The sequence below is a fragment of the Ranitomeya imitator genome, chromosome 6 (genome assembly GCF_032444005.1).
Source record: "Ranitomeya imitator isolate aRanImi1 chromosome 6, aRanImi1.pri, whole genome shotgun sequence".
In the NCBI taxonomy this organism is placed as follows: Eukaryota; Metazoa; Chordata; class Amphibia; order Anura; family Dendrobatidae; genus Ranitomeya; species Ranitomeya imitator.
The window spans coordinates 10,406,154-10,430,575 of NC_091287.1; the positions used below are offsets into that span (position 1 = coordinate 10,406,154).

Consider the following 24,422-nt stretch of genomic DNA (forward strand, 5'->3'; position numbering starts at 1 on the left):
CCGGGATCCCTGACTTATTGTTGAGATCCTTGACATATTGTTGGCAGCACGGTGTGAACCGTGACATGTGACAGTCAAAAGATTAGATCGTCAGCTCCTGTGGTAGGGAATATGGAGTGATACGAGGAGATTAGATCGTCAGCTACTGTGGTCGGGAATATGGAGTGATACGAGGAGATTAGATCGTCAGCTCCTGTGGCCGGGAATATGGAGTGATACGGGAGATTAGATTGTCAGCTCCTGTGGCCGGGAATATGGAGTGATACGGGAGATTAAATCGTCAGCTCCTGTGGTCGGGAATATGGAGTGATACGGGAGATTAGATCGTCAGCTCTTGTGGCCGGGAATATGGAGTGATACGGGAGATTAGATCGTCAGCTCCTGTGGTCGGGAACATGGAGTGATACCAGGAGATTAAATCGTCAGCTCCTGTGGTCGGGAATATGGAGTGATATGGGAGATTAAATCGTCAGCTCCTGTGGTCGGGAATATGGAGTGATACGGGAGATTAGATCTTCAGTTCCTGTGGTCGGGAATATGGAGTGATACGGGGAGATTAGATCGTCAGCTCCTGTGGTCGGGAATATGGAGTGATACGAAGAGATTAGATCGTCAGCTCCTGTGGCCGGAATATGGAGTGATACGGGAGATTAGATCGTTATCTCCTGTGGTCGGGAATATGGAGTGATACGGGAGATTAGATCGTCAGCTCCTGTGGCCGGGAATATGGAGTGATACGGGGAGATTAGATCATCAGCTCCTGTGGTTGGGAATATGGAGTGATACGGGAGATTAGATCGTCAGCTCCTGTGGCCGGGAATATGGAGTGATACGGGGAGATTAGATCATCAGCTCCTGTGGTTGGGAATATGGAGTGATACGGGAGATTAGATCGTCAGCTCCTGTGGCCGGGAATATGGAGTGATACGGGGAGATTAGATCATCAGCTCCTGTGGTTGGGAATATGGAGTGATACGGGAGATTAGATCTTCAGTTCCTGTGGTCGGGAATATGGAGTGATACGGGGAGATTAGATCGTCATCTCCTGTGGTCAGGAATATGGAGTGATATGGGAGATTAGAACGTCAGCTCCTGTGGTCGGGAATATGGAGTGATACGGGGAGATTAGATCGTCAGCTCCTGTGGTCGGGAATATGGAGTGATACGGGGAGATTAGATCATCAGCTCCTGTGGTTGGGAATATGGAGTGATACGGGAGATTAGATCTTCAGTTCCTGTGGTCGGGAATATGGAGTGATACGGGAGATTAGATTGTCAGCTCCTGTGGTCGGGAATATTGAGTGATAGGAAGAGATTAGATCGTCAGCTCCTGTGGTCGGGAATATGGAGTGATACGGGAGATTAGATCTTCGGATCCTCAGTTAAAACCTAATTGGAGTGATTTTAAACATAACCCCAGAAGGAGCGACACCTGCCTGGTAAGAGGGTGAACCACAGACTGGTGTCTCCACTGACCCAAGAAGCCAATTATTGTGTGAAGGAGAAATCTTCATACAACACAGATCTGCGCTGACAGCTGCATCCGATGACCAAAATGACTTCTGCACCGATCACAGGATAACAATGTAACAAAACAGCAATAATGTGCTGGTGCTTCTCATAAAATTAAAATATCATCAAAACGTGAATTTATTTCAGTTCTTCAATACAAAAAGTGAATCTCCTATATTCTATAGAGTCATTACACACAGAGTGATCTATTTCACGTGTTTATTTCTGTTAATGTTGATGATTATGGCTGTATGTCATCTCCCCTGTAAATAGTATATACCTGTGTGTCATCGCCTGTATATAGTATATACCTGTATGTCATCTCCCCTGTAAATAGTATGTACCTGCTGTATGTCATCTCCTCCTGTATATAGTATATACCTGTATGTCATCTCTTCTGTATATACCTGTATGTCATCTCCTATATATAGTATATACCTGTATGTCATCTGTATATAGTATATACCTGTGTGTCATCTCCCCTGTATATACCTATGTGTCATCTCCTCCTGTATATAGTATATACCTGTATGTCATCTCCTGTATATAGTATATACCTGTATGTCATCTCCCCTGTATATAGTATATACCTGCTGTATGTCATCTCCTCCTCTATATACCTATGTGTGATCTCCTCTTTTATATAGTATATACCTGTATGTCATCTCCTCCTGTATATAGTATATACGTGTGTCATCTCTTCCTGTATATAGTATATGTTGTGAATTCAGCTTTTGGGCTCCCTCCGGTGGTTGTAGAGGGTAATGCAGTTGTGCCTGGACTGCAGGAGTGGACAGGTGTATCTACTAATTGCAAAACTGACTGGGGTATATAGCTTTGCAGGATCCTTTAGTCAGTGCCAGTTGTCCATTGTTCTGGAAGGATTCACTTCCCTGCTGGTCTCTCCAGTTTGCTGTGCTTTTCTACAAAGATAAGTCCTGGCTTTGTTTTTGCTGTCCACCTGCAGTGGACCTTATAGTTCTGTGCTTTTTCATGTTTTTGTCTTGTCCAGCTTAGTCTGTGAAGGATTTTTTGCAGCCTAGCTATTTCTCTGGAGATGCAGATATACCCCCCATGTCTTTAGTCAGATGTGGTGATCCGTATTTTCTGCGGTGGATATTTTCTAGTGTTTTTATACTGACCGCATAGTACTCTGTTCTATTCTTTCTTTTTAGCTAGTATGGCCTCCTATGCTAAAATCTGATTTCATATCTGCGTATGTTATTTCCCTCTCCTTTCACAGTCAATATTTGTGGGGGCTATCTATCCTTTGGGGATTTTCTCTGAGGCAAGATAGGTTTCCTGTTTCTGTCTTTAGGGGTAGTTAGATCTTAGGCTGTGCCGAGGGGTCTAGGGAGTGTTAGGTACCCCCCACGGCTACTTCTAGTTGCGCTGCTAGGTTCAGGGTTTGCGGTCAGTACAGGGACCACCTTCTCCAGAGTCCGTCTCATGCTGCTCCTAGGCCACCAGATCATAACAAGTATATACCTGTAAGTCATCTCCTGTATATAGTATATACCTGTGTCATCTGCTCCTGTATATAGTATATACCCGTGTGTCATCTCCTCCTGTATATAGTATGTACATGTATGTCATCTCCTCCTGTATATAGTATATACCTGTGTGTCCTCTCCTGTATATAGTATATAACTGTGTCATCTCCTCCTGTGTATAGTATATACGTGTCATCTCCCCTGTATATAGTATATACCTGTCTCATCTCCTCCTGTATATAGTATATACCTGTGTCATCTCCCCTGTATATAGTATATATGTGTGTCATCTCCCCTGTATATAGTATATACCTGTGTGTCATCTCCTCCTGTATATAGTATATATGTGTGTCATCTCCCCTGTATATAGTATATACCTGTGTGTCATCTCCTGTATGTAGTATATATCTGTATGTCATCTCCTCCTGTGTATAGTATATACCTGTATGTCATCTCCCCTGTACATAGTATATATGTGTGTCATCTCTCCTGTATATAGTATATACCTGTGTGTCATTTCTCCTGTATATAGTATACTAGATTGTGGCCCGATTCTAACGCATCGGGTATTCTAGAATATGCATGTCCCCGTAGTATATGGACAATGATGATTCCAGAATTCGCGGCAGACTGTACCCGTCGCTGATTGGTCGAGGCAACCTTTATGACATCATCGTCGCCATGGCAACCATTATGACATCTACGTCGATACTGTGCCCGTCGCTGATTGGTCGAGGCGAATTCGCGGCAGACTGTGCCCGTCGCTGATTGGTCGAGGCAACCTTTATGACATCATCGTCGCTATGCTGTGCCCGTCGCTGATTGGTCGAGGCCTGGCGGCCTCGACCAATCAGAGACGCGTGATTTCCAGGACCGACAGACAGAAAAACCCTTAGACAATTATATATATATATATATATATATATAGATACCTGTGTGTCATCTCCTCCTGTATATAGTACATACCTGTGTGTCATCTCCTCCTGTATATAGTATATACCTGTCATCTCCTCCTGTATATAGTACATACCTGTGTGTCATCTCCTCCTGTATATAGTATATACCTGTGTCATCTCCTGTATATAGTATATACCTGTCATCTCCTCCTGTATATAGTACATACCTGTGTGTCATCTCCTCCTGTATATAGTATATACCTGTGTCATCTCCTGTATATAGTATATACCTGTCATCTCCTCCTGTATATAGTATATACCTGTGTGTCTTCTCCTCCTGTATATAGTATATACCTGTCATCTCCTCCTGTATATAGTATATACCTGTGTCATCTCCTCCTGTGTGTGTATATATATATGTATATACTTGTGTGTCATCGCCTCCTCTATACAGTATATACCTGTGTGTCATTTCTCCTGTATATAGTATATACCTGTGTGTCATCTCCTCCTGTATATAGTATATATCTGTATGTCATCTCCTCCTGTATTAGACCGCGTTCACACGTTATTTGCTCAGTATTTTTACCTCAGTATTTATAATCTAAATTGGCAGCCTGATAAATCCCCAGCCAACAGGAAGCCCTCCCCTCTGGCAGTATATATTAGCTCACACATACACATAATAGACAGGTCATGTCACTGACAGCTGCCGTATTTCCTATATGGTACAGTTGTTGCCAGGCTCGGAGTGGCCCACCGGAGAACTGGAGGATTCTCCGTTGGGCCCAGGCACTGACACCTGCTGGCATACTGGCCAGCAGCTGCCTATGGCCCCCACTGCTCCAGGGGCCCCTTGCCAGTGGCTATAGGGCCCCTGAGTCAAGGGGGCCCATCCTGTGCCAGAAGCAGCAGCTAGAGACAGGATCCTGTCCCCGCTGCTAAAGCCAAATGAATATTCACGCTTCCCCATGCCCCTATGGGCGTGGAGAGGCGTGAATACCATGTCTCTTTAATAGCGGGCAGCGTTAGCCGCAGGGTGCAGCTAACACTGCCCGAATGTAAAGCCGCACCACACACACACACTCACAAAGTACCGCACACACACACAGCACCGCACACATACACACGCAGGCACACACTCACAGAGCAGCTCACCTCCCGGCATCCTGCTTCCTGTCTGAGACAGCCCAGCTGTATGACGTCATCATCCAGCGTGCTGCTGTCTCAGTCAGAAAGCTTCCAGGAATCCAATGAGGAAGAGGCTGCTGGGGTGAGCGGCTGCTGCGGGGAGGTGAGCTGTGCTGCGTGCCTGCCTGTGTGTGTGTGTGCGTGTGTGTGAGAGAGAGAGAGAGAGAGAGAGAGTGTGTGTGTGTGTGTGTGTGTGTGTGTGTGATGAGCTGCGTGTGTGTGGTGAAGGACAATGATATTCGTGGGGGGAGACAATGATGGAGGTGATGGTGGTGGGGGAGAGGCAATGATAGAGGTGATGGGCAATGGTGGTGGTGGAAGGCAGTGATGGAGGTGATGAGATGGGCAATGATGGTGGTGGGGGGAGGCAATGATGGAGGTGATGGGCAAGGATGGTGGTGGGGGAGGCAAGGATGGTGGTGGAGGGAGGCAAGGATGGTGGTGGAGGGAGGCAATGATGGAGGTGATGAAATGGACAATGATGGTGGGGAGGAGGCAATGATGCAGGTGGTGGAATGGGCAGTGATGGAGGTGGTGGGGGAGAATGATAGGGGTGGTGGGGGAGAAGGCAATGATGGAGGTGGTGATGAGGACAATGATGGGGGTGGAGAGGGGCTGCATTATACTTTATGAGGGGGCTACATTATATTCTGTGGGGGGACTGCATTATTCTCAGGGGACTACATTATATTATGGTGGGCTACATCATACTATGTGAGGGGGCTACAGTATACTCTATGGGGGGGGCTGCATTATATTCTGTGGTGGGGCTGCATTCTCTCAGTTGACTACATTATATTCTGTGGTGGCTGCATTATACTATATGAGGGGGCTGCATTATATTCTGTGGTGGGGCTGCATTCTCTCAGTTGACTACATTTTATTCTGTGGTGGCTGCATTATACTATATGAGGGGGGGCTGCATTATATTCTATGGTGGGGACTGCGTTATACCTGAGGGGGTTGCATTATATTTTGTGGGGATCTGCATTATATTCTATTAGAGGGGACTGCGTTATATTTTATGAGGGGGCTAATATATATTCTGCGAGGGGGCTACCCCAACCCTTGTTACATAATTAAGACGTGAACTACCTTATATTATATCCTGATATTAGCACTTTTTAACGCACAATTGGTGGTCTTATCTATTTCTATGTAACTACATAGTGGGCCCGAAGAATGATTTTCTCTGGTGGGCCCAAGGTGCTCCAGTCCGACGCTGGTTGTTGCCTTTGTACTTTGTCTGCTTTTTAATCAGATTTTTATTTTTGAAGGATAATACCAGACTTGTGTGTGTTTTAGGGCGAGTTTCGTTTGTCAAGTTGTGTGTGTTGAGTTGTGTGTGGCGACATGCATGTAGCAACTTTTGTGAGATGAGTTTTGTGTGGCGACATGCGTGTAGCAACTTTTTATGTGTCGAGTTGCATGTGACAGGTTAGTGTAGCAAGTTGTGTGCAGCAAGTTTTGAGCGTGGCGAGTTTTGCGCGTGGCGAGTTTTGTGTGTGGTGCGTTTTGAGTATGTGCAAGTTTTGTGTGAGGCAACTTTTGCATGTGTTGCAACTTTTGTGCATGTGGCAATTTTTCCACGTGTGCAAGTTTTGCGTGTGGCGAGTTTTCCATGAGGTGAGTTTTGCACTTGTGGCGAGTTTTGCGTGAGCCTAGTTTTTGCATGTGGCGAGTTTTGCGCGTGGCGAGTTTTGAGTGGCGACTTTTGTGTTTCGACTTTTATGTGGCGAGGTTGGTGTATGTGTGGTGAAATGTGTGCTGAGGGTAATATGTGTTCAAGCACGTGGTAGTGTGTGGCCCATTTTGTGTGTGTGTTCATATCCCCGTGTGTGGTGAGTATCCCATGTCGGGGCCCCACCTTAGCAACTGTACGGTATATACTCTTTGGCGCCATCGCTCTCATTCTTTAAGTCCCCCTTGTTCACATCTGGCAGCTGTCAATTTGCCTCCAACACTTTTCCTTTCACTTTTTCCCCATTATGTAGATAGGGGCAAAATTGTTTGGTGAATTGGAACGCGCGGGGTTAAAATTTCGCCTCACAACATAGCCTATGACGCTCTCGGGGTCCAGACGTGTGACTGTGCAAAATGTTGTGGCTGTAGCTGCGACGGTGCAGATGCCAATCCCGGACATACACACATATACACACACTCATACACACATTCAGCTTTATATAGTAGATTTTCAGGACGATTATTGTAAGTTGAGTGTAAAGTAAGAGAATCTGAAGATCTAGAGTAAGAAATCCACGATTAAAGGGAGGGTGATGGCTGCTGCGTGCCCCCGATCTATGTATCCGGCACCGATGTCAGTCCTGTATGTCTGACTGACACCCTACAGCGCTTCAGACAAAAAATACTCTAAAAGCCGCTGGCGACGCGGTACAAGGCAGACAATCAGAAGGACTGGTCCCTGATAGCTTCTCCTCACCCGCCGCCCTGGAGTGACCGGTCCCCGCGAGTGTACAGGTACAGACCAGTCAGTGATGTTTTCCTCTGAATCTCCTGATGCAGGCAGCCCAGGGTTCTGGAGCTCGTACCGGCCGCCAGGTTCACTTTAAAGGGACGAAAGCAGCAACTAATAGCGGTATCGAGTCCTAACATAACAGTGAGGCCGAGCCCTGGAGGCTGTAAGTCCGTATATGTGGAGGACGGCAGTGTCTCCCAGGTCCAGTAATAACAGCCAGCGCTGATCATCGTGCACAGGACATGTTGTACTGCTCTGTGGTCTGGAGAGGCGCTATCCCAAAGGAAAGCAATGCCTGCACCAGCGACATGTCCATACCGGCGTCTTCCATCCTACTGCACATGTTTCTGATGGCCAAGATCACTGGAATTGTATAGGGAGTCTAGAATCAAGTTACAACAGCTCAGGAAGAATCACTGCGAGAAATGCGATTGTGATACTATTCTTTTAATTACTCCAATATGAACATGTAATAAGTCATCTGACCACTAGATGGCAGCAAGAAACCAGATAGTGTAGCATGCAGCAATTCTCATAATGACCACTTGGAGGCAGCACAGAACCTGTGATTGTGATCTCCCTGTGGATTCATCACTGGGGTCAATAACTCAGGATCCCATCAGCAGGACGAGGCCGGCGGTCACCGAATATCTGCTGGAAGTGAAAAATAAAAAGTATGATCTCACCAGTAATATTTAATAATTACGTAATAATTAATTGTAACTTTGTAGCCACCTAGGAGCACATATCTGTAATCTGTGTCCTCAATGTGTTCTTCACCCCTTGACAGGGCCAGACTGGGGCTAAAATTCAGCCCTGGCATGTGAAGTTACATAGGCCCACTTGTCGCATGGTGACTGTATAATATCTTTGTACACTTGTAGGTTACAAGAAGTGAGGGGAGTGTAACACGACTATATAACATGTAATCACAGCTGTATCCAGCATTACAGCTCGGTCCTATCTATTGCTTTTAGTTGCAGAACCAAGAAAAGCCGCTACTTTACCTCCATAACTGGATCTCGTAGATCATGAAGGGATTGTGGACCCTCCTTCTGATGCTCCATAAATTTTGCCTACAGCCACTTTTGGTTCCTCTGCGCAGCACGAGACCCGGTGACTCTGAAGAGCGGTGACATCAGTAACGTCACCGCTCTTCAGATATTCCGGATCTTGCGCTGAGCTCGGTGACTGTGAAGAGCGGTATTGTTACTACCGTCACCGCTCTTCAGAGTCGCTGGGTCTCGCCAGGTCTGGGCTAGTAGTGGGGGTGTCTGATAGACACCTCTCCATTACTTACACCAGGGATTGATAGCAGCTGACATTACGCAGCCGACATCAACCCTAAAAATCATTACACATACCAGAGTTAAATGCTCTGGCGGCTGGGAAAATCAGTAGAGTTAACGCTATTCCCAGGCGCCGGGTGCTAACTACAACTGTCATCATCCTTGCCTCATCTCCCTGTGAAGCATTTCTGCTGTATTTACATGCGCTGATCTCAGGTCGCTAAACAAGTCTGATCGACAATACTGAAGTCGTTCACTTGTTTCCCGGCCTCTTTACACCAACTGAGAAAGAATGAAGGGAACAGAACAATCACAATTAGATCTGACCCCATACAGTATCATGTTATCAGCAGCACATCTACAGTTTACAGCATTGATGTGCTGCTGAGAACAAGGATTTCTGTTCCCACATAAACAATTCAATCACTCGATGAATAGGCGGCATTTTGCTTGTTTAGTATAATAACATAGCATAGTTAGTAAGGGCGAAAAAAGACATTTGTCCATCCAGTTCAGCCTATATTCCATCATAATAAATACCCAGATCTACGTCCTTCTACAGAACCTAATAATTGTATGATACAATATTGTTCTGCTCCAGGAAGACATCCAGGCCTCTCTTGAACCCCTCGACTGAGTTCGCCATCACCACCTCCTCAGGCAAGCAATTCCAGATTCTCACTGCCCTAACAGTAAAGAATCCTCTTCTATGTTGGTGGAAAAACCTTCTCTCCTCCAGACGCAAAGAATGCCCCCTTGTGCCCGTCACCTTCCTTGGTATAAACAGATCCTCAGCGAGATATTTGTATTGTCCCCTTATATACTTATACATGGTTATTAGATCGCCCCTCAGTCGTCTTTTTTCTAGACTAAATAATCCTAATTTCGCTAATCTATCTGGGTATTGTAGTTCTCCCATCCCCTTTATTAATTTTGTTGCCCTCCTTTGTACTCTCTCTAGTTCCATTATATCCTTCCTGAGCACCGGTGCCCAAAACTGGACACAGTACTCCATGTGCGGTCTAACTAGGGATTTGTACAGAGGCAGTATAATGCTCTCATCATGTGTATCCAGACCTCTTTTAATGCACCCCATGATCCTGTTTGCCTTGGCAGCTGCTGCCTGGCACTGGCTGCTCCAGGTAAGTTTATCATTAACTAGGATCCCCAAGTCCTTCTCCCTGTCAGATTTACCCAGTGGTTTCCCGTTCAGTGTGTAATGGTGATATTGATTCCCTCTTCCCATGTGTATAACCTTACATTTATCATTGTTAAACCTCATCTGCCACCTTTCAGCCCAAGTTTCCAACTTATCCAGATCCATCTGTAGCAGAATACTATCTTCTCTTGTATTAACTGCTTTACATAGTTTTGTATCATCTGCAAATATCGATATTTTACTGTGTAAACCTTCTACCAGATCATTAATGAATATGTTGAAGAGAACAGGTCCCAATACTGACCCCTGCGGTACACCACTGGTCACAGCGACCCAGTTAGAGACTATACCATTTATAACCACCCTCTGCTTTCTATCACTAAGCCAGTTACTAACCCATTTACACACATTTTCCCCCAGACCAAGCATTCTCATTTTGTGTACCAACCTCTTGTGCGGCACGGTATCAAACGCTTTGGAAAAAATACACCCCATAGTCCTCCATATATTATAATGTGCACCTCAGTCCTCCATATAGTATACACTCCTCAGTCCTCCATATAGTATACTACATTCCTCCATATAGTAGAATACACTTCTCAGTCCTCCATATAGTATAATACACTCCTCAGTCCTCCATATAGTATAATACACTCCTCGGTCCTCCATATAGTATAATACACTCATCAGTCCTCCATATAGTATAATATACTCCTCATAGTCCTCCATATAGTATAATACACTCCTCAGTCCTCCATATAGTATAATACACTCCTCGGTCCTCCATATAGTATAATACACTCCTCAGTCCTTCATATAGTATAATACACTCCTCAGTCCTCCATATAGTATAATACACTCCTCAGTCCTTCATATAGTGTAATACACTCCTCAGTCCTCCATATAGTATAATACACTCCTCAGTCCTCCATATAGTATAATACACTCCTCAGTCCTCCATATAGTATAATACACTCCTCAGTCCTCCATATAGTATAATACACTCCTCAGTCCTCCATATAGTATAATACACTCCTCGGTCCTCCATATAGTATAATACACTCCTCAGTCCTTCATATAGTATAATACACTCCTCAGTCCTCCATATAGTATAATACACTCCTCAGTCCTCCATATAGTATAATACACTCCTCAGTCCTCCATATAGTATAATACACTCCTCAGTCCTCCATATAGTATAATACACTCCTCAGTCCTCCATATAGTAGAATACACTCCTCATAGTCCTCCATATAGTATAATACACTCCTCAGTTCTCCATATAGTATAATACATTCCTCCATATATTATAATGTGCACCTCAGTCCTCCATATAGTATAATACACTCATCAGTCCTCCATATAGTATAATATACTCCTCAGTCCTCCATATAGTATAATACACTCCTCATTTCTCCATATAGTATAATACACTCCTCAGTCCTCCATATAGTAGAATACACTCCTAATTTCTCCATATAGTATAATACACTCCAGTCCTCCATATAGTATAATACACTCCTCAGTCCTCTATATAGTATAATACACTCCTCAGTCCTCCATATAGTATAATACACTCCTCAGTCCTCCATATAGTATAATACACTCCTCAGTCCTTCATATAGTGTAATACACTCCTCATTTCTCCATATAGTATAATACACTCCTCAGTCCTCCATATAGTAGAATACACTCCTAATTTCTCCATATAGTATAATACACTCCAGTCCTCCATATAGTATAATACACTCCTCGGTCCTCCATATAGTATAATACACTCCTCAGTCCTTCATATAGTATAATACACTCCTCAGTCCTCCATATAGTATAATACACTCCTCAGTCCTTCATATAGTGTAATACACTCCTCAGTCCTCCATATAGTATAATACACTCCTCAGTCCTCCATATAGTATAATACACTCCTCAGTCCTCCATATAGTATAATACACTCCTCAGTCCTCCATATAGTATAATACACTCCTCAGTCCTCCATATAGTATAATACACTCCTCGGTCCTCCATATAGTATAATACACTCCTCAGTCCTTCATATAGTATAATACACTCCTCAGTCCTCCATATAGTATAATACACTCCTCAGTCCTCCATATAGTATAATACACTCCTCAGTCCTCCATATAGTATAATACACTCCTCAGTCCTCCATATAGTATAATACACTCCTCAGTCCTCCATATAGTAGAATACACTCCTCATAGTCCTCCATATAGTATAATACACTCCTCAGTTCTCCATATAGTATAATACATTCCTCCATATATTATAATGTGCACCTCAGTCCTCCATATAGTATAATACACTCATCAGTCCTCCATATAGTATAATATACTCCTCAGTCCTCCATATAGTATAATACACTCCTCATTTCTCCATATAGTATAATACACTCCTCAGTCCTCCATATAGTAGAATACACTCCTAATTTCTCCATATAGTATAATACACTCCAGTCCTCCATATAGTATAATACACTCCTCAGTCCTCTATATAGTATAATACACTCCTCAGTCCTCCATATAGTATAATACACTCCTCAGTCCTCCATATAGTATAATACACTCCTCAGTCCTCCATATAGTATAATACACTCCTCAGTCCTCCATATAGTATAATACATTCCTCAGTCCTCCATATAGTATAATACACTCCTCCATATAGTATAATACACTCCTCAGTTCTCCATATAGTATAATACATTCCTCCATATATTATAATGTGCACCTCAGTCCTCCATATAGTATAATACACTCATCAGTCCTCCATATAGTATAATATACTCCTCAGTCCTCCATATAGTATAATACACTCCTCATTTCTCCATATAGTATAATACACTCCTCAGTCCTCCATATAGTAGAATACACTCCTCATTTCTCCATATAGTATAATACACTCCTCAGTCCTCCATATAGTATAATACACTCCTCAGTCCTCCATATAGTATAATACAGTCCTCAGTCCTCCATATAGTAGAATACACTCCTCAGTCCTCCATATCGTAGAATACACTCCTCATAGTCCTCCATATAGTATAATACACTCCTCAGTTCTCCATATAGTATAATACACTCCTCATTTCTCCATATAGTATAATACACTCCTCAGTCCTCCATATAGTAGAATACACTCCTCATTTCTCCATATAGTATAATACACTCCTCAGTCCTCCATATAGTATAATACACTCCTCAGTCCTCCATATAGTATAATACACTCCTCAGTCCTCCATATAGTATAATACACTCCTCATAGTCCTCCATATAGTATAATACACTCCTCAGTTCTCCATATAGTATAATACACTCCTCATTTCTCCATATAGTATAATACACTCCTCAGTCCTCCATATAGTATAATACACTCCTCATTTCTCCATATAGTATAATACACTCCTCAGTCCTCCATATAGTAGAATACACTCCTCATTTCTCCATATAGTATAATACACTCCTCAGTCCTCCATATAGTATAATACACTCCTCAGTCCTCCATATAGTATAATACACTCCTCAGTCCTCCATATAGTATAATACACTCCTCAGTCCTCCATATAGTATAATACACTCCTCAGTCCTCCATATAGTATAATACACTCCTCAGTCCTCCATATAGTATAATACATTCCTCAGTCCTCCATATAGTATAATACACTCCTCAGTCCTCCATATAGTATAATACACCCCTCATAGTCCTCCATATAGTATAATACACTCCTCATTTCTCCATATAGTATAATACATTCCTCCATATATTATAATGTGCACCTCAGTCCTCCATATAGTATAATACACTCATCAGTCCTCCATATAGTATAATATACTCCTCAGTCCTCCATATAGTATAATACACTCCTCATTTCTCCATATAGTATAATACACTCCTCAGTCCTCCATATAGTAGAATACACTCCTCATTTCTCCATATAGTATAATACACTCCTCAGTCCTCCATATAGTATAATACACTCCTCAGTCCTCCATATAGTATAATATACTCCTCATAGTCCTCCATATAGTATAATACACTCCTCAGTCCTCCATATAGTATAATACACTCCTCAGTCCTCCATATAGTATAATACAGTCCTCAGTCCTCCATATAGTAGAATACACTCCTCATAGTCCTCCATATAGTATAATACACTCCTCAGTTCTCCATATAGTATAATACACTCCTCATTTCTCCATATAGTATAATACACTCCTCAGTCCACCATATAGTAGAATACACTCCTCATTTCTCCATATAGTATAATACACTCCTCAGTCCTCCATATAGTATAATACACTCCTCAGTCCTCCATATAGTATAATACACTCCTCAGTCCTCCATATAGTATAATACACTCCTCAGTCCTCCATATAGTATAATACACTCCTCAGTCCTCCATATAGTATAATACACTCCTCAGTCCTCCATATAGTATAATACACTCCTCAGTCCTCCATATAGTATAATACACCCCTCATAGTCCTCCATATAGTATAATACACTCCTCATAGTCCTCCATATAGTATAATACACTCCTCATAGTCCTCCATATAGTATAATACACTCCTCATAGTCCTCCATATAGTATAATACACTCCTCATAGTCCTCCATATAGTATAATACACTCCTCATAGTCCTCCATATAGTATAATACACTCCTCATAGTCCTCCATATAGTATAATACACTCCTCATAGTCCTCCATATAGTATAATACACTCCTCATAGTCCTCCATATAGTATAATACACTCCTCATAGTCCTCCATATAGTATAATACACTCCTCATAGTCCTCCATATAGTATAATACTCATCAGTCCTCCATATAGTATAATACTCTCCACATAGTCTCCATACAGTATAATGCAGCCCACATATAGTATAATGATGTCACCCTAGAGTATAATACAGCCACCCCACAGAATATATTGTAGCCCCGAGTATAATGTAACCCCCAGAGAATATAATGCAGCCCCCTCATAGTATAATGCAGCCCCTGCATATATATATGGTAACCCCCTCATAGAGCATAATGCAGCCCCCCATAGAATATAATGTAGCCCCTCTATAGAATACAATGCAGCCCTCCTCATATAGTATAATGCAACTCCCCATAGAATAAACTGTAGCCCCCTCATAGAATATAATAAATTTAATACATAGAATACATTTAATATAGAACATAATACATCCTACCTCCCCATAGAATATAATGTAGCCCCATAAGAGTATGATGCAATCCTCCCCCATAGAATGTAATACAACCCCCCAGAATGTAATACAGCCCCCATTGAATGTAATACAGCCCCCCCATCGAATGTAATACAGCCCCCCCATCGAATGTAATACGGCCCACCCCATAGAATGTAATACAGCCCCCCCATAGAATGTAATACAGCCCCCCCATAGAATGTAATACAGCCCCCCATAGAATGTAATGTAGCACCCCCCCCCCCCAATAGCCCCACAATCCAGTTATCACTCATTGATATATTAAACATACACTCCTCACCTCTCCTCGTGCTCCTGGCTCAACGGCCGCAGTCTGCCCAGCACACAGCAGGTGACGTCGTATCATCGCGCATCCACAGTGTCAGAGGCAGAGCGGGGAATGATAGGAGAGGGAGCGACAGCAGACGCCATCTCCTCCATCAATGCATTCAACTGTACCGGCATGATAGTGCCCGATGGGCTGTCCTACCCCTAGATGAGGTCAGTGTAAAACCTGCTGGGAGCGGGAGAGAATAGTCACAGATTATTGTCTTATTTGTAGACTGCGGAGACCCGTGTGTCGTACATAGTGCCCTCCCCCCTACCACCGATCCCGAAAAGACAACGCGAACAGGCTCAGATGGGTTGAACTAGTCGGTCACAGTTTATTAATTTCATAAGCACGGAGGGGCAAATTACATTTCGCAACGGGCTCACAGCCGTGGGCCCAGTCTGCGACCGACAGGCGGCCAGCCAATGAGCGGCTACGAAGCCTCGCCCCTCCCTCCACGGAGGATCATGTGTACTACCTACACGTGACTCCGACCCCCACCCATCAGCATTAGGGCCTGTTCGATTCCGTCTTGTAGACCTGACAAAAATATATCGAGCCCGATGTCCGTGAGGTGAATGCCGTCGGGCCTCAGCAGTCCGGATTCGTCGCCTTCCAGTTGGTGGTGGCGAACTACAATGCCGAATTTCGATTTTACAAATCTTGCCACTCTCAGGTTGACCTTTTTCCTTGATCGTTCTAAGCCTCTTGGGTCCTTAGCCCCGTGCCAGACCGCCCGCGGCACCATCTCCGACCACACCAATATCATATCAGACAACAGGTGGAAGAAACGCTCGATATCAGCTGTCATCGTTGAACTGAGCTCGATACATCTCTGTTTTCCCAGATCGTTGCCGCCGGCGTGCAAGACTAGTATCACCGGCCCTTTGGCCCTCTTAGCGATGTCAACGACTTCTGGGAAGATTTTTGGCCACTGTAGGCCTCTTATCCCTCTCCAGTTGACCTCTACATTCCTGAAGCCTAGATTCGCACCCCCGGGCTGATGTTCGGCCCGTTTCTTTGCCCAGTAGATGTATGAATGACCAACCACCCAAACTGCGGATTTTTGGGCACCTGGAAAAGACAAGATGTGTTACTTAAGCAAGTCAGGTCTAATGTATCTGGCAAAGCATGCGGATTTCCATCGACCCAACTGCAGCACTTCGGCCTCAGAGATCCCGGCCTTAGCCGCCTCGGTGGCGGCCCCTATACGGAAAGAATGTGTCCCGTATTCCGATGGATCGACGCTAACGGCTTCGAGACACCAATTAAAAATTGTGTGGAACTGGTATTTGGTAAGGGGGAGCCGTCTGCGTGTGACAGAATCTACCCGCCCGTTTAGTTGCCGTGTATCTTTTCACTACGTTAAGTGGGCATACAGGACCGTCCGACGACTTAACAATGAGCCACGTACCTCTCCCGGCGGGCTCGCATTTGGATTTACGCACCCTAATGCGCAGTGCATCGTTACATATGGCGAGGTCTTCGTTGATTAGTCTGCCCTCTGATGAGGTTTTTGAACGCGGCACCAGCTCGCTAATCCGAAGCGTTCCGAAAAAGGCGATGGCAAACGCGGCTGACACTAGGACTGACTCGTAGTGGGAGGTGCATACCGACGGGAAATCGTGATAATATCGTGTAGTAAACTCAAAGAAATGGGACGACTACACTCCTGACTAGGTTGGAGCCTTTTCCAGCCTTTAACGGCTTGTCTGATGAAAAAATATTTCGTCACATCTGCCCACCCCAATAGCTGGAAGAAAAAGGCTATCCCCGAAAGATGACGCTGCGCCGATGTTCCCAACGTGCCTCTTTGCCTGAGCAAATTCAAAAAATCGACCAACACCTCTACTGGGCAAAGAAATGGGCCGAACATCGGCCTGGGGGTGCGAATCTAGGCTTCAGGAATGTAGAGGTCAACTGGAGAGGGATAAGAGGCCTACAGTGGCCAAACATCTTCCCAGAAGTCGTGGACATCGCTAAGAGGCCCAAAGGGCCGGTGATACTAGTCCTGCACGCCGGCGGCAACGATCTGGGAAAACAGAGATGTACTGAGATCAGTTCAACGATGACAGCTGATATTGAGCGTGGTCAGCCGGGGAGAAAGAGGAAGGAACGGACCCCGGCACCTGGATTTAACCCTTGTTGGTGTGGCCGAACGCCCCTTCCTCTCTCTTCACGTTGGTCCGCTGGGCGTCCCAATTAGTGCGACACCTGGAGGAGTAGGCACTGCACAGTGTTTCCTATTAGCTTCTATAGAGGGCTCCGCAGTCCGAGGCACGTTCCCTATGCGGCACCGTGCCTGCCATCATGGTTGTTGCATAATATAGATACTTTATAGTTTACCCTTTACTTTGTATTCTGGAAATAATGTAGATAAATCACTTATGTGCTGTGTGATCAGAGTACAGGCGACATCATCAATTACGGATATCCACAGTGCCCCCATAATAACAGTGATATCCACAGTGCCCCCATAATAACAGTGATATCAACAGTGCCCCCATAATAACAGTGATATCCACAGTGTCCCCATAATAACAGTGATATCCACAGTGTCCCCATAATAACAGTGATATCCACAGTGTCCCCATAATAACAGTGTTATCCACAGTGTCCCCATAATAACAGCGACATCCACAGTGCCCCCATAATAACAGCGATATCCACAGTGCCCCCATAATAACAGTGATATCCACAGTGCCCCCATAATAACAGTGATATCAACAGTGCCCCCATAATAACAGTGATATCCACAGTGCCCCCATAATAACAGTGATATCCACAGTGCCCCCATAATAACAGTGATATCCACAGTGCCCCCATAATAACAGTGATATCCACAGTGCCCCCATAATAACAGTGATATCCACAGTGCCCCCATAATAACAGTGATATCCACAGTGCCCCCATAATAACAGTGATATCAACAGTGCCCCATAATAACAGTGATATCCACAGTGCCCCATAATAACAGTGATATCCACAGTGCCCCATAATAACAGTGATATCCACAGTGTCCCCATAATAACAGTGATATCCACAGTGTCCCCATAATAACAGTGATATCCACAGTGCCCCATAATAACAGTGATATCCACAGTGCCCCCATAATAACAGTGATATCCACAGTGTCCCCATAATAACAGTGATATCCACAGTGTCCCCATAATAACAGTGATATCCACAGTGTCCCCATAATAACAGTGATATCCACAGTGCCCCATAATAACAGTGATATCCACAGTGTCCCCATAATAACAGCGATATCCACAGTGCCCCATAATAACAGCGATATCCACAGTGTCCCCATAATAACAGCGATATCCACAGTGTCCCCATAATAACAGTGATATCCACAGTGCCCCCATAATAACAGTGATATCCACAGTGCCCCCATAATAACAGTGATATCCACAGTGCCCCCATAATAACAGTGATATCCACAGTGTCCCCATAATAACAGTGATATCCACAGTGTCCCCATAATAACAGTGATATCCACAGTGCCCCATAATAACAGTGATATCCACAGTGCCCCCATAATAACAGTGATATCCACAGTGCCCCCATAATAACAGTGATATCCACAGTGCCCCCATAATAACAGTGATATCCACAGTGTCCCCATAATAACAGTGATATCCACAGTGCCCCCCATAATAACAGTGATATCCACAGTGTCCCCATAATAACAGTGATATCCACAGTGCCCCATAATAACAGTGATATCCACAGTGTCCCCATAATAACAGTGATATCCACAGTGCCCCCATAATAACAGTGATATCCACAGTGTCCCCCATAATAACAGTGATATCCACAGTGCCCCCCATAATAACAGTGATATCCACAGTGCCCCCATAATAACAGTGATATCCACAGTGCCCCCATAATAACAGTGATATCCACAGTGCCCCCATAATAACAGTGATATCCACAGTGTCCCCATAATAACAGAGATATCCACAGTGCCCCCATAATAACAGTGATATCCACAGTGTCCCATAATAACAGTGATATCCACAGTGCCCCCATAATAACAGTGATATCCACAGTGCCCCCATAATAACAGTGATATCCACAGTGCCCCCATAATAACAGTGATATCCACAGTGTCCCCATAATAACAGTGATATCCACAGTGCCCCCCATAATAACAGTGATATCCACAGTGTCCCCATAATAACAGTGATATCCACAGTGCCCCATAATAACAGTGATATCCACAGTGTCCCCATAATAACAGTGATATCCACAGTGCCCCCATAATAACAGTGATATCCACAGTGTCCCCCATAATAACAGTGATATCCACAGTGTCCCCATAATAACAGTGATATCCACAGTGCCCCCATAATAACAGTGATATCCACAGTGCCCCCATAATAACAGTGATATCCACAGTGTCCCCCATAATAACAGTGATATCCACAGTGTCCCCCATAATAACAGTGATATCCACAGTGTCCCCATAATAACAGTGATATCCACAGTGTCCCATAATAACAGTGATATCCACAGTGCCCCCATAATAACAGTGATATCCACAGTGCCCCATAATAACAGTGATATCCACAGTGCCCCATAATAACAGTGATATCCACAGTGCCCCCCATAATAACAGTGATATCCACAGTGCCCCCCATAATAACAGTGATATCCACAGTGCCCCCCATAATAACAGTGATATCCACAGTGTCCCATAATAACAGTGATATCCACAGTGCCCCCATAATAACAGTGATATCCACAGTGTCCCCATAATAACAGTGATATCCACAGTGCCCCATAATAACAGTGATATCCACAGTGTCCCATAATAACAGCGATATCCACAGTGCCCCCATAATAACAGCGATATCCACAGTGCCCCCATAATAACAGTGATATCCACAGTGTCTCCATAATAACAGTGATATCCACAGTGTCCCCATAATAACAGTGATATCCACAGTGCCCCATAATAACAGTGATATCCACAGTGCCCCATAATAACAGTGATATCCACAGTGCCCCCCATAATAACAGTGATATCCACAGTGTCCCCATAATAACAGCGATATCCACAGTGCCCCCATAATAACAGCGACATCCACATTGCCCCCATAATAACAGTGATATCCACAGTGCCCCATAATAACAGTGATATCCACAGTGCCCCCCATAATAACAGTGATATCCACAGTGCCCCCCATAATAACAGTGATATCCACAGTGCCCCCCATAATAACAGTGATATCCACAGTGCCCCCCATAATAACAGTGATATCCACAGTGCCCCCCATAATAACAGTGATATCCACAGTGCCCCATAATAACAGTGATATCCACAGTGCCCCCCATAATAACAGTGATATCCACAGTGCCCCCCATAATAACAGTGATATCCACAGTGCCCCATAATAACAGTGATATCCACAGTGCCCCCCATAATAACAGTGATATCCACAGTGTCCCCATAATAACAGTGATATCCACAGTGCCCCATAATAACAGTGATATCCACAGTGCCCCATAATAACAGTGATATCCACAGTGCCCCCCATAATAACAGTGATATCCACAGTGCCCCCCATAATAACAGTGATATCCACAGTGCCCCCCATAATAACAGTGATATCCACAGTGCCCCCCATAATAACAGTGATATCCACAGTGCCCCCCATAATAACAGTGATATCCACAGTGCCCCCATAATAACAGTGATATCCACAGTGCCCCATAATAACAGTGATATCCACAGTGCCCCATAATAACAGTGATATCCACAGTGCCCCCCATAATAACAGTGATATCCACAGTGCCCCCCATAATAACAGTGATATCCACAGTGCCCCCCATAATAACAGTGATATCCACAGTGCCCCCCATAATAACAGTGATATCCACAGTGTCTCCATAATAACAGTGATATCCACAGTGTCCCCATAATAACAGTGATATCCACAGTGTCCCCATAATAACAGTGATATCCACAGTGTCTCCATAATAACAGTGATATCCACAGTGCCCCATAATAACAGTGATATCCACAGTGCCCCATAATAACAGTGATATCCACAGTGTCCCCATAATAACAGTGATATCCACAGTGTCCCCATAATAACAGTGATATCCACAGTGTCTCCATAATAACAGTGATATCCACAGTGTCCCCATAATAACAGTGATATCCACAGTGTCCCCATAATAACAGTGATATCCACAGTGTCCCCATAATAACAGTGATATCCACAGTGCCCCCATAATAACAGTGATATCCACAGTGTCCCCATAATAACAGTGATATCCACAGTGTCTCCATAATAACAGTGATATCCACAGTGTCCCCATAATAACAGTGATATCCACAGTGTCTCCATAATAACAGTGATATCCACAGTGTCTCCATAATAACAGCGATATCCACAGTGTCCCCATAATAACAGCGATATCCACAGTGTCCCCCATAATAACAGTGATATCCACAGTGCCCCCATAATAACAGTGATATCCACAGTGTCCCCATAATAACAGTGATATCCACAGTGTCCCCATAATAACAGCGATATCCACAGTGTCCCCATAATAACAGCGATATCCACAGTGTCCCCCATAATAACAGTGATATCCACAGTGCCCCCATAATAACAGTGATATCCACAGTGCCCCATAATAACAGTGATATCCACAGTGTCCCCATAATAACAGTGATATCCACAGTGCCCCCATAATAACAGCGATATCCACAGTGCCCCCATAATAACAGCGATATCCACAGTGCCCCCATAATAACAGTGATATCCACAGTGTCCCCATAATAACAGTGATATCCACAGTGTCCCCATAATAACAGTGATATCCACAGTGTCCCCATAATAACAGTGATATCCACAGTGTCCCCATAATAACAGTGATATCCACAGTGCCCCCATAATAACAGTGATATCCACAGTGTCCCCATAATAACAGTGATATCCACAGTGCCCCATAATAACAGTGATATCCACAGTGTCCCCATAATAACAGTGATATCCACAGTGTCCCCATAATAACAGTGATATCCACAGTGTCCCCATAATAACAGTGATATCCACAGTGTCCCCATAATAACAGTGATATCCACAGTGCCCCCCATAATAACAGAGATATCCACAGTGCCCCCATAATAACAGTGATATCCACAGTGTCCCCATAATAACAGTGATATCCACAGTGTCCCATAATAACAGTGATATCCACAGTGCCCCCCATAATAACAGTGATATCCACAGTGTCCCCATAATAACAGTGATATCCACAGTGTCCCCATAATAACAGTGATATCCACAGTGCCCCATAATAACAGTGATATCCACAGTGTCCCCATAATAACAGTGATATCCACAGTGTCCCCATAATAACAGTGATATCCACAGTGCCCCCCATAATAACAGAGATATCCACAGTGCCCCCATAATAACAGTGATATCCACAGTGTCCCCATAATAACAGTGATATCCACAGTGTCCCATAATAACAGTGATATCCACAGTGCCCCCCATAATAACAGTGATATCCACAGTGCCCCCATAATAACAGTGATATCCACAGTGTCCCCATAATAACAGTGATATCCACAGTGCCCCCATAATAACAGTGATATCCACAGTGTCCCCATAATAACAGTGATATCCACAGTGCCCCCATAATAACAGTGATATCCACAGTGCCCCCATAATAACAGTGATATCCACAGTGCCCCCATAATAACAGTGATATCCACAGTGTCCCCCATAATAACAGCGACATCCACAGTGCCCCATAATAACAGTGATATCCACAGTGTCCCCATAATAACAGTGATATCCACAGTGTCCCCATAATAACAGTGATATCCACAGTGTCTCCATAATAACAGTGATATCCACAGTGTCTCCATAATAACAGTGATATCCACAGTGTCTCCATAATAACAGTGATATCCACAGTGTCTCCATAATAACAGTGATATCCACAGTGTCTCCATAATAACAGTGATATCCACAGTGTCCCCATAATAACAGTGATATCCACAGTGTCTCCATAATAACAGTGATATCCACAGTGTCTCCATAATAACAGTGATATCCACAGTGTCCCCATAATAACAGTGATATCCACAGTGTCTCCATAATAACAGTGATATCCACAGTGTCTCCATAATAACAGTGATATCCACAGTGTCTCCATAATAACAGTGATATCCACAGTGTCCCCATAATAACAGCGATATCCACAGTGTCCCCCATAATAACAGTGGTATCCACAGTGCCCCCATAACTGTTGCAGGTGTATTGTGCAGCCCTGTGTAGTTTCATGTATTTTTCTGTTTGTTTTTCAGGCACCGACGGACCCTCCTAAGAAGAAGCCGGACCCTGTGACGTCAGAGACGGTGGTGTTCTGGGGGCTGCGCCTCTGGCAGGTCATTGGGGTCTTCTCCATCTTCGTTTTGGCCGTCAGTAAGTCTCATCCTCGCTCTTCTCTGATGTTTGCTGACACGTTGCTCTGCAGCCTCTTCTGATGGTCTTGTTGCGGGGGATCACCTCGGACCCCCATTCTCTTTGTAGAGTAGACTCTCATATAGAGGACGGGGGCGCTGGAGCTCGGATCTGACCTGCTCTTACACCCTGAACTATACTCTAGTTACATCCAGAGCTGCAGTCACAAGTCTGCCTTTACACCCTGAACTATACTCTAGTTACATCCAGAGCTGCAGTCACAAGTCTGCCTTTACACCCTGAACTATACTCTAGTTACATCCAGAGCTGCAGTCACAAGTCTGCCTGCACACCCTGAACTATGCTCTAGTTACATCCAGAGCTGCAGTCACAAGTCTGCCTGTACAC

General features: G+C 44.2%; 1 protein-coding gene and 1 long non-coding RNA gene across 5 annotated transcripts in view; one reads left to right on the top strand and one right to left on the bottom strand.

Moving 5' to 3' along the window:
- Window positions 1–24,422, top strand: part of TMIE (transmembrane inner ear) — a 163,156-nt gene that overhangs the window by 34,144 nt on the left and 104,590 nt on the right. For all 3 annotated transcript variants that reach the window (XM_069729134.1, XM_069729132.1, XM_069729133.1), the window contains exon 2: window positions 23,918–24,035. In XM_069729134.1, coding sequence (XP_069585235.1) covers window positions 23,918–24,035 — 118 coding nt within the window. The remainder of the gene's footprint in view (window positions 1–23,917; window positions 24,036–24,422) is intronic.
- The window catches only part of LOC138641613 (uncharacterized), a 48,623-nt gene continuing 32,204 nt past the window's right edge, over window positions 8,004–24,422 (bottom strand). For both annotated transcript variants that reach the window (XR_011313919.1, XR_011313920.1), the window contains 2 exons: window positions 15,544–15,759; window positions 8,004–8,222 (listed from right to left, as the gene is read on the bottom strand). This is a non-coding gene — a long non-coding RNA (uncharacterized lncRNA). The remainder of the gene's footprint in view (window positions 8,223–15,543; window positions 15,760–24,422) is intronic.